Genomic DNA, 14,071 nt, shown 5'->3' on the forward strand with positions numbered 1-14,071 from the left:
TGATATTTGTATAGATGAGAACTTTTTCAAGTCACTTACCAAACTCTTGGAACCCAAAATCCTGGCTTCTTTTCTCCTGGTTTTAACTTCAGATTTAGATTTTTAGAAACACTGACATTAATCCTAAATATGCCATGGCAATTTTCCTAAAATGGAACATAAACAATACAATCAAATACATTACATACAGTTGTATCTGATGTTCTCATAGTCAAATGCACAGGAGGCCCCATTTTTCAATGCCCTCTTTGCTTCATTGTGTCCCCTGGTTCTTATATTCCTTGAAATTGCTACTGTACACATTTAGGATATGCAGCTTCACTGGTTAGATCAATGCAACCGCTGGATGGTGCTTAATATCAAATAGTTTATATACTACTTCTGCATACAAGTGTTATTCAGCATCATACATGACTCTTTATTACAAGTGATAAAAGATCATTCTGGGAATAATTGAGTGCATAGGAATCTATAAACTGCCTTGGCGGTAAGGGTATAAAGAAGGAGCTGCCTTTGAATGTGATGCAACATAGCTCCTGACATATAATAACTAGGGTAACAGCTGCTGGAATGAGCTGTGTAGTATGATCATGATTTGATTGTGTAGTACAAATAGATTTGATGCTATTTCTATATGTACTTTGGTATATAAAGGTATATATTTATATAATTATTGAGGTTGGATTTATCTGCCATATACATTATACACACTGACAGTTAATAAGTTACTGTCTTAACATGTGCTGTACTAGTAGAGGTGTTCCTTTCTGTGCGAGGAGCTGCTGCTATTCAGACATGAATAGGGAATTACTGTATCTTAGCACAGTACCGAGCACTTAGCTGGGTATATGATATAGCAAAGTACAGAGCACTTACTCAGGTATATGATATAGCACAGAACAGAGCAGTTACCCAGGTATATGATACAGCACACTAAAGAGCACTTACCTGGGTACATGATATAGCACAGTACAGAGCACTTACCCAGGTATATAATATAGCACACTAAAGAGCACTTACTCAGGTATATGATATACAGTAGCACAGTACAGTACAGAGCACTTACCCACATATATGATATAGCACAGTATAGAGCACTTACCCAGGTATATGATATAGCACAGTACAGAGCACTTACCCTGGTATCAATATTTGGATCATTGCACTTAGCAAGTTTCCCTGCAAACAGCTGGACACCAAAACTGGCAAATACTAGCATCAGCGTAAGAAGAAGAATGGATACCTGAAAATGTGTTATAATAACATTATTATACAAAGGGCTATATTGATTGTGAATGAAAAGCCTAAATCGATATTAATTGGAGTGCATCATAAAACTTGTAATAATAAAAGAAAAGCACAAGACTGCCATTAGTTCTAGAAATTACAGAACGCATAGGAGGAGCAAGCTAATTTCTAAGCTCTACATCAAACAAGTCAAGAGACGCGTTTCGTCTGTAGATGTTCTTGAAGAAGGTCTACGGACCGAAACGGGTCACACGGACTTGTTTGCTGTCATCCAGAAGTTGATTGGTGCAGGGAGGACTTGCCTTCTGGGGCTTCCATACGATCTGCGATGGTGCCGTGCTTCCAAGCCCGTGACCTGCTCTTTGCTTTTTAAATAAGCTTAGCCCACCGCACCCCCATTAAATAGTGAGATACAATGTACACCTAATCACTGCACCTGCACTTTATGGACTGCACTGTGAATTTTTAATGTCTTTTAAATGTATATGAATGTAAATTAAGTGTTTGCCTATGCACTTTAATTAAATAAATAGTGATGTTAAGCAGTTTTAGCATTACTATTTAACAAATAAGGGAAATACCTTATTACAAACATTTATGGTCAATAGTGCCCATTCCTCTACCCGTCTACATTGTTTTCCTGTTGTATGCAAGAGACTAGTGTTTCTCTATCTGGAGTAAAGGAGGCTGCTATTTATCATTTAATTTGTGCAACCTGAAGTAGAAATATCTTTCACGAGTCTAAGCTCTACATCTGCCAGCAAAGACTGGGGCACCCATATATATAGCAAGGTTTACACAGTGCAGCCCAGCTGTATATGCGCAATATTGCCTACTTTAGGAGGTTATCAGATATGTACATATGTTAAATCCTACACTAAGGGGCTGATACTGTGTTGCACAGATCTCTCTTCACAAATGCAAATGGTGAGTTTTTGCATAAAGCCCATCTGCAAAAATGAATTTTTGCATATATTCCCCCATTGCAAGTCGGATGCAACATGGCCGTATCTGTCTTTCTGTAAAATAGGGCAGTTTGGAGCATGAACTGGGTTTTGGCTAAACCACTGCACGTTACCACCCTGACTTGTGGGAGTGTCATGTTAGTGTGAGAGTGTTGTGGCCATCTACAAAAAGCTCTGTGTGATTGAGTCAATCTTACAGGGGAAGGAAGCCTGTCTCTGACTGATCTCTAGCACCTGCGTGTGACAGCAAATATTCTCTGTACTGCATTGCTGAATGTGTGTGCGCTATACAAACTGGTAGTAAATAAATAAATTAATAAAAACTAATAAGTGTGAACATACCAGAAATATTTCCTTGAAGCCACTGAAAAGTTCACGTACAACTTTCCTCATCTGAGGTACCAACTTAAATATGCGGAGAGGTCTCAAGCATCTCAGTACCATTAAAAGCTGAGTACCAGATTTAGCTGGAACATTGTGCGGCATCCAGCAGAGGAAGATTAGACTGACCTTGGAGAAAAAAATATATTGTAATTATGAAACAAAATTAATATTACTCATGAAAATAATAATTATTTCATAAGTTACAATTGAGGTTAATGCCATTGTAAGTGTCTAAGTGTTGCAATATATTGCCTAGATCAATTAACAATAAATAAAACTTACTCTCAGTGGAAAAAAATTGTATTTTAGAATGTTTATTGTACACATACAGTATATCATACCTTCCAACTTCTGCTGCTGCCAAAGCGGGACCCCCTTGTGTGGTGGAGCTGCACGTGACCACATTTGGGGCATGGCTTTGCGGGAGAGCCGTGTTCACGAGCCACGCCCCTGTTCTCATCATTTAGGGGGCATGCCCAGCGCTCTGTGCATAGCGTCTATTCACCGCAGAGCAGTGAGTTACAGGAGCCTCCCAACTACCCCCCCCTCCCCCACTGTAGGACAGTGCTGCCCGTGAGAGGGACAGTCCCAAAAAAACAAGTCTGTGCCATGAAAATCAGGACATTTGGGAGGTATGCAGTATTGGGGCTGATTCATAGGGGTAAATTTACTAAGGTGGGAGATTTTTACAACTGGTGATGTTGCCCATGGCAACCAATCAGATTCTACTTACCATTTATCTAGCTGCTTCTAGCAGATAATAGATATAATCGGATTGGTTGCTATGGGCAACATCACCAGTTCTAAAAATCTCCCACCTTAGTAAATTTACCCCATAGTTGTACACAACTCCATTTTACCAATGGATCGTGATATTTTCAGCACTACACATGCTTCATGGCTGAGCACTTGCACATATGAGCAATTATGGGTGATTCAGAGTAGTCACCATCTCATTTGCAGCAGCACAAAAGACAGGCGCACTGCAGCTAGCAGTTTCAATTCCTATACAGGACGAGCAGCTCTAAAATAGGACCTGCACCTATTAAAAATCAAAAGTATACAGTAGAAAATATATGGTCTATGTCAATATTCCATTTAAAAAGACTTGTTATTAGAGATGTGTGCAGACCCCCATATTTTGGTTTTGGTTCTAATTCATCATCATGTTTTGGTTTTGACAAAACCTCCCTCAAATGTTTTGGTTTGGATTCGGTTTTTAGTTTGATTAAAAAAAATAAATCGATAATTATTGATAAAAATCAATAAAATGGATAAAAACAGCTAAAATCAAAAAAGTCATTTTCGTCATTTCAAAACCCAAAATTTGGATTTAAAATCTGAATTCCAAACCACGGGAAGATCCAACCTGGGACTCGTATGGATCAGATCTCCTTGGGAGATCCAGAAAGGGATTTGATTTTGGTTCCGTTCAGATCCGCAAAAATCATGTGGAATCAGATTTCTGGAGAACTGAACTGCACATGTCTACTTGTTATACAAATAAACTTATAAAATCATATAAAACATACAATAGATAGTTTTAGATAAATGGCATAGTCTGATGCTCAATAGTAAGAATATCATGGAACGCCTACTGTATAGTGAAGTCAATTGTTGCAGATGGAACTAGACAACACAGAGTATATTTGGGAACAAATGTCCCTCCAAAGAGTAACAGTGTCAATGGTATAGTTCCTCAGAAATAAATACCTTTAACAGATGGAAAGGTGAAAAATTGGCTTACAGAAGACTCTTGTGTGGGTGCACTCTTGTATTTATTTGGTTATATGACTAAATATTAAAACTTAACTTTTATTAGCTAATCATTTTAGGATAAATCCACACTCTCATATTCCACCACGGTTAGTTACTAGAGATATATTAATATATATATATATATATAAAAGGGAGAAGGTATTTCAGGCGGCACTCACCAGACTCCAAATGATGTATTTACATAAGTGTTATTTTTATTGACATCTGACCGACATTTTTCGGAGGGTAACCTCCGTCCTCAGGACTTGACCCTGAGGATGGAGGTTACCCTCCGAAACATGTCGGTCAGATGTCAATAAAAATGACACTTATTTAAATACATAATTTGGAGTCTGGTGAGTGCCGCCTGAAATACCTTCTCCCTTGCATGGTGGGCAGTTAACCCCACGAGGAGGGCACCCCAGCACGCATTTCCCACGGTTCATGAGTGCCGGGCAGCTGTTGGATAGATATATATATATATATATATATATATATATATATACACACACACACACTAGATTCCAATTATATCTCTTCAGGATAGAGTATCAACAACAGTGAAGTAATATGAACAACAGAATTGAATAATTATAAAAGATACAAAAATTGGAAATGTTCTGGTTAGTTACTAACGGGGGGGGAGGAGGAGAGGGGAGCGGTCCGCCGGCTCTGCATAAATAATTGATGCAGGCACATGCTGAATTCCTTATTTTAGAAACGGATACAACTGTGTATCCGTTTAAAAAAAAGAAGCCGCAATCACGATCGCAGCTACCGCTGCAAGGATCTATTGAAGGCAAAGCTCTCTGCCTATTGACGTGCGGATACTGGGAGCAGCTGCGCATGCACAGCACAGCAACTCCGTATGTCCTCACAATTCCAGTGGCTGTGCCATGGCTGGCAGTGTCTCTCCTCTGCAACCCTGGGTATGTATGTGTGCAGTACAATGTACAGTATATGTTTGTTTAATTAAATGTGCAGTATGTGTGTGGTCAGTGGTGTGTTATGTATGTGTGTGGAGTGTATGTGCAGTCTGTGTCTATGTCTTTTGTCATACAACACACACACACACACACACACACACACACACACACACACACACACACATATATATAAAAATATATATATGTACATATAAATAATATATATATATTTATATATATTCTATAATTTGCCACCTGACCTCTTTGAATTTCACACACACCACACACAACACACACCTCCAAGAGGAGGGGCAGCACATCTGTAAACCTTGTAATACTGTCTGTACCCTCCGCAGGAACCATTAGCACAGAGCCCACATACAGCGATTCAGCACGGCGGCACACGGTAGAAAAAATTAGTCACAACAAGCAGGTAACTGCAACGTTTCAATGCGTTACTGCATCGTCATCAGACACCTGATGATGATGCAATAAAGCATCAGAACGTTGCAGTTACCTGCTTGTTGTGACTTATTTATTCTACCGTGTGCCGCCGTGCTGTAATGCTATATATATATATATATATATATATATATATATTTATTTATTTATATAAAATGTATGTGTGTGCGCACTGTATGTGGGTTCAGTTTTATATATATATATATATATATTCACAAACGTGGAGCGGCACTCGAAGGACTTCAGTCAGATAACAAAGGACACAGCGGTCACTAGTTTGTTAGAATCGACGTTTCGATAATTTAATATCGTCTTCAGGATACATACAGTGCATACAAGACAACATTTATATACCTACTCACCAACCCTGTAGTCACCACGCCACTGCTGCGGGCGCCGGGTCCTCGGACGACAGTGTGAATCCGTCGCGCACTTCCTGTGCGCCCGGCCGCTCGAGCGGTTGCCTGGAGACCAAACAATAACATGTGATGTCAACAAAAAACGAGTGTCACTGGGCAATGCTGGATTACATGTATCTAACATAGATGTACATACAGGGACAAAAACTAATGATTATACAAGTGCATGCTAACAACACATCATCTGAGTACCATCTAAAAACGTATATTATATACGACTTTATATGCTAGCATCCATAGACTAAATGCATCAAGAGAACATTGCTAATCCATAAAGAAAAACAAACAGTGGTAACTCAAGCTCCAGTACAAGACAGGCAAAAGTAATCTTAATTGGTAATGGTACAAAGTGTGTTATAAGTCATGCACATAGGATTTCCAGGGTCCAGAACCATCATGGAGCTAAATTGGATACCTAAAACGTGATGCTGACCGAAACAAAAATGAAAGAAACCGATAATTTTTTGAGAGAGAACATGTAAACTCTACACAATCTAAGAAAAACCATTATATACTTCACAGAAAACAATTCAGGGGAAGGTTTTCATTAAGACCTTTCGGTGCAATAGTATTCAGGCGGTATATCCACCTGGCTTCTCTCTGAAGTAGGGCCTTGCCCCTATCACCCCCCCTAAGTCGTTTAGGTTCGGTATCAATGATTTTGTAGCGTAATGTGGTAAGGCCATGTCCCATTAATCTAAAGTGACGGGCCACAGGTTGATTTGATGCACTGCTGGCCCCCTCTAGTGCATGTCTGATGGCCGACCTGTGTAGAGCCATGCGCTCCTTGAACATCCTGGTGGTTTTCCCCACATATATGAGACCACAAGGGCATCTAATAATGTACACCACGTAAGTACTGGTACATGTTAGTACATGGCGTATGGCGATCCGTTCCCCTGAATGTGGATGGGAGAAGGAATCACCATACTCCATGAAACTACACGTGGTGCAACCGGTACATCTGTAACAACCCGCCTTTCTAGTGAGGAAGGTAGTCAGCCCAACTTTTTTGGTATTAGAAACATCGTTCTTAACAAGCCAATCTCTGAGATTCCTATTTCTGGTATAACTGGCTAATACTTTAGTATTTTTGAGCATACTCAGTTCGGGATCTGTTGTCACCACAGGCCATAAGTTCTTTACGGTCTTCGCTATGTGTGGACTAGCTGGACAGTATTGTTGAACAAATGGGATACAGTCACCAAGTCGTTTGTGACGGTCACCGGATGGGATTAAGGTTCTGGAGCGTGGGATAGCCAACGCTCTCTCTTTGGCTTTCACCAAGTCCCCATACTTGTATCCTCTGAGCATGAATTGCTTCATCAGGTCATTAATCTCTCGTTCAGCATTGACTATATCATCAGATATACGGTGTATCCGCAAGAATTGAGAGAACGGTAGACCTCTCTTTGTGGAATTAGGATGTTGGCTATTAGCATGCAAAATTGTATTGCGGTCCGTGGCCTTCTTGTACAATGAAGTACAGATTCTGCCATTTGCCACAGAGATTTGGACATCTAGGTAATTCACGGATTGTGTGCTCATCTGATACGTGAATTTGATGGTACTTTCCATGGTATTGATGGCTGTCATTAAAGTATTGAAGTCCTGTTCTGTCCCTGACCATATGAGGAACAGGTCATCAATATACCGTGTAAAGAACAGAATCTTCGATGCAGTGTTGGTATCACTGAAGAAGGCATGGTGTTCCACCTCAAACATGTACGTATTCGCAAAGGCAGGGGCCACACAGGACCCCATCGCACAGCCTTGTTGTTGGACGTACCACCGAGAGTCAAATAGAAAATAATTTCTTTTTAGTGTTAGTTCCAATAATTTGATGAAAAATGAGATATCTGGGCCCAAGTACAGTGTGCTAGATGCCAGCAATCTGAAGACTGCATCTAGTCCCCCCGAATGGGGGATATTGGTATAAAGGCTAACAATATCTAATGTGCAGAGGAACACATTCTCTGGGAGTGTTTGTAACCTTTGTAGTTGGATTATTAAGGAAGTGGTGTCTTTTAAGTAAGTTTTCTGAGCTTGGACCACTGGCTGGAGGTAGATGTCTAAGTATTGGGAAATACGGTAATAGACAGAATGCCTCGCTGATATGATGGGGCGGCCTGGAGGGGAAATGGGGTTTTTGTGGATTTTAGGCAGTGTATATAGTACTGGGGCTACCGGATTCTCCTGGATGAGAGTGTCCCTGGTATTCTTGTTGATAAAGCCCTGTACCACTGCCTCATCCAAAACTCCTTTAAGCTCAAGATTAAATCTACTGGTAGGGTCCGTTGAAATCTCCAAATAAACGGAACTATCCTCCAGTTGTCTGTAGATCTCTTCTTTATATTTGTGTAAGTCTTGTAGAACAATCCCACCCCCCTTATCGGCGGGGCGGATGACAATACTATTGTCCTTACTTAATTTGTGGAGAATGTCCCAGTCTTTTTTAGACATATTGGATCTGCCTGGTTTAAAGGATTTAACAACGCTTTTAACCTCCTGGTCAAGTGAGCGGTTAAAACATCTAAGTGATGGATTCATGCTAAGGGGATCGAAATTGGAGGCACCTTTAATTTTTTGGAGAGGGTTCGGAGTCATCTGGGACGTAGTTTCAGTAGGACCAAAATGTTCGCGTAGTCTAAGTTTCCTGTTGAAGCGATAGGAATCAATTTTCCATTGAAATTCATTAAATGGAGAGGAAGGTATAAATGACAAACCTTTGTTCAGTAGTTGCTCTTCCTCTTTTGAAAGGTCTCTGGAACTAACACTAAAAAGAAATTATTTTCTATTTGACTCTCGGTGGTACGTCCAACAACAAGGCTGTGCGATGGGGTCCTGTGTGGCCCCTGCCTTTGCGAATACGTACATGTTTGAGGTGGAACACCATGCCTTCTTCAGTGATACCAACACTGCATCGAAGATTCTGTTCTTTACACGGTATATTGATGACCTGTTCCTCATATGGTCAGGGACAGAACAGGACTTCAATACTTTAATGACAGCCATCAATACCATGGAAAGTACCATCAAATTCACGTATCAGATGAGCACACAATCCGTGAATTACCTAGATGTCCAAATCTCTGTGGCAAATGGCAGAATCTGTACTTCATTGTACAAGAAGGCCACGGACCGCAATACAATTTTGCATGCTATTAGCCAACATCCTAATTCCACAAAGAGAGGTCTACCGTTCTCTCAATTCTTGCGGATACACCGTATATCTGATGATATAGTCAATGCTGAACGAGAGATTAATGACCTGATGAAGCAATTCATGCTCAGAGGATACAAGTATGGGGACTTGGTGAAAGCCAAAGAGAGAGCGTTGGCTATCCCACGCTCCAGAACCTTAATCCCATCCGGTGACCGTCACAAACGACTTGGTGACTGTATCCCATTTGTTCAACAATACTGTCCAGCTAGTCCACACATAGCGAAGACCGTAAAGAACTTATGGCCTGTGGTGACAACAGATCCCGAACTGAGTATGCTCAAAAATACTAAAGTATTAGCCAGTTATACCAGAAATAGGAATCTCAGAGATTGGCTTGTTAAGAACGATGTTTCTAATACCAAAAAAGTTGGGCTGACTACCTTCCTCACTAGAAAGGCGGGTTGTTACAGATGTACCGGTTGCACCACGTGTAGTTTCATGGAGTATGGTGATTCCTTCTCCCATCCACATTCAGGGGAACGGATCGCCATACGCCATGTACTAACATGTACCAGTACTTACGTGGTGTACATTATTAGATGCCCTTGTGGTCTCATATATGTGGGGAAAACCACCAGGATGTTCAAGGAGCGCATGGCTCTACACAGGTCGGCCATCAGACATGCACTAGAGGGGGCCAGCAGTGCATCAAATCAACCTGTGGCCCGTCACTTTAGATTAATGGGACATGGCCTTACCACATTACGCTACAAAATCATTGATACCGAACCTAAACGACTTAGGGGGGGTGATAGGGGCAAGGCCCTACTTCAGAGAGAAGCCAGGTGGATATACCGCCTGAATACTATTGCACCGAAAGGTCTTAATGAAAACCTTCCCCTGAATTGTTTTCTGTGAAGTATATAATGGTTTTTCTTAGATTGTGTAGAGTTTACATGTTCTCTCTCAAAAAATTATCGGTTTCTTTCATTTTTGTTTCGGTCAGCATCACGTTTTAGGTATCCAATTTAGCTCCATGATGGTTCTGGACCCTGGAAATCCTATGTGCATGACTTATAACACACTTTGTACCATTACCAATTAAGATTACTTTTGCCTGTCTTGTACTGGAGCTTGAGTTACCACTGTTTGTTTTTCTTTATGGATTAGCAATGTTCTCTTGATGCATTTAGTCTATGGATGCTAGCATATAAAGTCGTATATAATATACGTTTTTAGATGGTACTCAGATGATGTGTTGTTAGCATGCACTTGTATAATCATTAGTTTTTGTCCCTGTATGTACATCTATGTTAGATACATGTAATCCAGCATTGCCCAGTGACACTCGTTTTTTGTTGACATCACATGTTATTGTTTGGTCTCCAGGCAACCGCTCGAGCGGCCGGGCGCACAGGAAGTGCGCGACGGATTCACACTGTCGTCCGAGGACCCGGCGCCCGCAGCAGTGGCGTGGTGACTACAGGGTTGGTGAGTAGGTATATAAATGTTGTCTTGTATGCACTGTATGTATCCTGAAGACGATATTAAATTATCGAAACGTCGATTCTAACAAACTAGTGACCGCTGTGTCCTTTGTTATCTGACTGAAGTCCTTCGAGTGCCGCTCCACGTTTGTGAATATATATGATCTTTGGATCACTTGAGGAGGCACCGGGGCAATTGTATTTGTGTGTAAGAGTGCCGGTCTCCACACTGCTATATATATATATATATATATATATATAAAACATAAGCAAAATAAGACCCTTTTTTTTGCGCTAATGATCAATAGAGCTCACACCACTAAGAAATACCTCCTGTCAGAAGAGGTACAGAAATAGGGATAGAAAAGAAACAAAGATTTCTCATGGGAGCTGAACCACCACAATTATCACGCGGGGTTTCTACGTGTTTGTGAATTAGATCATACATCTGAACTTTCTGGTTGAAGAATTGATATCTTACCCAATTGTGGATTAGAGATGAGCGGGTTCGGTTCCTCGGAATCCGAACCCGCCCGAACTTCATTTTTTTTTACACGGGTCCGAGCGACTCGGATCTTCCCGCCTTGCTCGATTAACCCGAGCGCGCCCGAACGTCATCATCCCGCTGTCGAATTCTCGCGAGGCTCGGATTCTATCGCGAGACTCGGATTCTATATAAGGAGCCGCGCGTCGCCGCCATTTTCACACGTGCATTGAGATTCATAGGGAGAGGACGTGGCTGGCGTCCTCTCCGTTTATAGAGAAGAGAGTGAGACTAGAGTAGAGAGAGACACAGTAGTAATTTTGGGGAGCATTAGGAGGAGTACTACTACTTGCTGAAGTGATAGATAGATAGTGTGACTGTATAATGTATATCTGACTTGTGGGGGAGACACTGACAGTGGGGAGCAGTTAGAGTCTGAGAGCAGGACTCAGGAGTACATATAACGTACAGTGCACACTTTTGCTGCCAGAGTGCCACACTGCCATTGTGACCACACTGACCACCAGTATAATATATATTGTGATTGTCTGCTTAGGAGTACTACTTGCAAGTTGCTGATAGTGTGACCAGTGACCTGACCAAAGGTTTAATAATCACCACCAGTTTAATATATATATATATATATATATATATATATATACATAATTGTATATAATATATATATAATATTGTATACCACCTACCCGTTTTTTTTTCTTTCTTTCTTCTTCTTTATACATACTACTATAGTAGCTTACTGTAGCAGTCTGCGGTGCTGCTGAGCTGACAGTGTCCAGCAGGTCCGTCATCAGTCATTACATAATAAATATATATACCTGTCCGGCTGCAGTACTAGTGATATTATATATATATATATATTGATTTCATCTCATTATCATCCAGTCTATATTAGCAGCAGACACAGTACGGTAGTCCACGGCTGTAGCTACCTCTGTGTCGGCAGTCGCTCGTCCATCCATAATTGTATACCACCTACCCGTGGTTTTTTTTTTCTTTCTTCTTTATACATACTACTATAGTAGCTTACTGTAGCAGTCTGCGGTGCTGCTGAGCTGACAGTGTCCAGCAGGTCCGTCATCAGTCATTACATAATAAATATATCTACCTGTCCGGCTGCAGTACTAGTGTGATATTATATATATATATATTGATTTCATCTCATTATCATCCAGTCTATATTAGCAGCAGACACAGTACGGTAGTCCACGGCTGTAGCTACCTCTGTGTCGGCAGTCGCTCGTCCATCCATAATTGTATACCACCTACCCGTGGTTTTTTTTTCTTTCTTCTTTATACATACTACTATAGTAGCTTACTGTAGCAGTCTGCGGTGCTGCTGAGCTGACAGTGTCCAGCAGGTCCGTCATCAGTCATTACATAATAAATATATCTACCTGTCCGGCTGCAGTACTAGTGTGATATTATATATATATATATTGATTTCATCTCATTATCATCCAGTTATATTAGCAGCAGACACAGTACGGTAGTCCACGGCTGTAGCTACCTCTGTGTCGGCAGTCGCTCGTCCATCCATAATTGTATACCACCTACCCGTGGGTTTTTTTTTCTTTCTTCTTTATACATACTACTATAGTAGCTTACTGTAGCAGTCTGCGGTGCTGCTGAGCTGACAGTGTCCAGCAGGTCCGTCATCAGTCATTACATAATAAATATATCTACCTGTCCGGCTGCAGTACTAGTGTGATATTATATATATATATATATATATTGATTTCATCTCATTATCATCCAGTCTATATTAGCAGCAGACACAGTACGGTAGTCCACGGCTGTAGCTACCTCTGTGTCGGCAGTCGCTCGTCCATCCATAATTGTATACCACCTACCCGTGGTTTTTTTTTTCTTTCTTCTTTATACATACTACTATAGTAGCTTACTGTAGCAGTCTGCGGTGCTGCTGAGCTGACAGTGTCCAGCAGGTCCGTCATCAGTCATTACATAATAAATATATCTACCTGTCCGGCTGCAGTACTAGTGTGATATTATATATATATATATATATTGATTTAATCTCATTATCATCCAGTCTATATTAGCAGCAGACACAGTACGGTAGTCCACGGCTGTAGCTACCTCTGTGTCGGCAGTCGCTCGTCCATCCATAATTGTATACCACCTACCCGTGGTTTTTTTTTTCTTTCTTCTTTATACATACTACTATAGTAGCTTACTGTAGCAGTCTGCGGTGCTGCTGAGCTGACAGTGTCCAGCAGGTCCGTCATCAGTCATTACATAATAAATATATCTACCTGTCCGGCTGCAGTACTAGTGTGATATTATATATATATATATATATATTGATTTCATCTCATTATCATCCAGTCTATATTAGCAGCAGACACAGTACGGTAGTCCACGGCTGTAGCTACCTCTGTGTCGGCAGTCGCTCGTCCATCCATAAGTATACTAGTATCCATCCATCTCCATTGTTTACCTGAGGTGCCTTTTAGTTGTGCCTATTAAAATATGGAGAACAAAAATGTTGAGGTTCCAAAATTAGGGAAAGATCAAGATCCACTTCCACCTCGTGCTGAAGCTGCTGCCACTAGTCATGGCCGAGACGATGAAATGCCAGCAACGTCGTCTGCCAAGGCCGATGCCCAATGTCATAGTACAGAGCATGTAAAATCCAAAACACCAAATATCAGTAAAAAAAGGACTCCAAAATCTAAAATAAAATTGTCGTCGGAGAAGCGTAAACTTGCCAATATGCCATTTACCACACGG

The 14,071-nt window shown here is 40.9% G+C and overlaps 1 protein-coding gene across 3 annotated transcripts in view; it reads right to left on the reverse strand.

Annotated features, from left to right (window-relative positions):
• NALCN (sodium leak channel, non-selective) overlaps window positions 1-14,071 on the reverse strand; it is a 1,296,054-nt gene that overhangs the window by 162,215 nt on the left and 1,119,768 nt on the right. For all 3 annotated transcript variants that reach the window (XM_063953246.1, XM_063953245.1, XM_063953244.1), the window contains 3 exons: window positions 2,556-2,723; window positions 1,139-1,243; window positions 40-146 (listed from right to left, as the gene is read on the reverse strand). In XM_063953246.1, coding sequence (XP_063809316.1) covers window positions 40-146; window positions 1,139-1,243; window positions 2,556-2,723 — 380 coding nt within the window. The remainder of the gene's footprint in view (window positions 1-39; window positions 147-1,138; window positions 1,244-2,555; window positions 2,724-14,071) is intronic.

The sequence above is a fragment of the Pseudophryne corroboree genome, chromosome 2, assembly GCF_028390025.1.
Source record: "Pseudophryne corroboree isolate aPseCor3 chromosome 2, aPseCor3.hap2, whole genome shotgun sequence".
Classification (NCBI taxonomy): Eukaryota; Metazoa; Chordata; class Amphibia; order Anura; family Myobatrachidae; genus Pseudophryne; species Pseudophryne corroboree.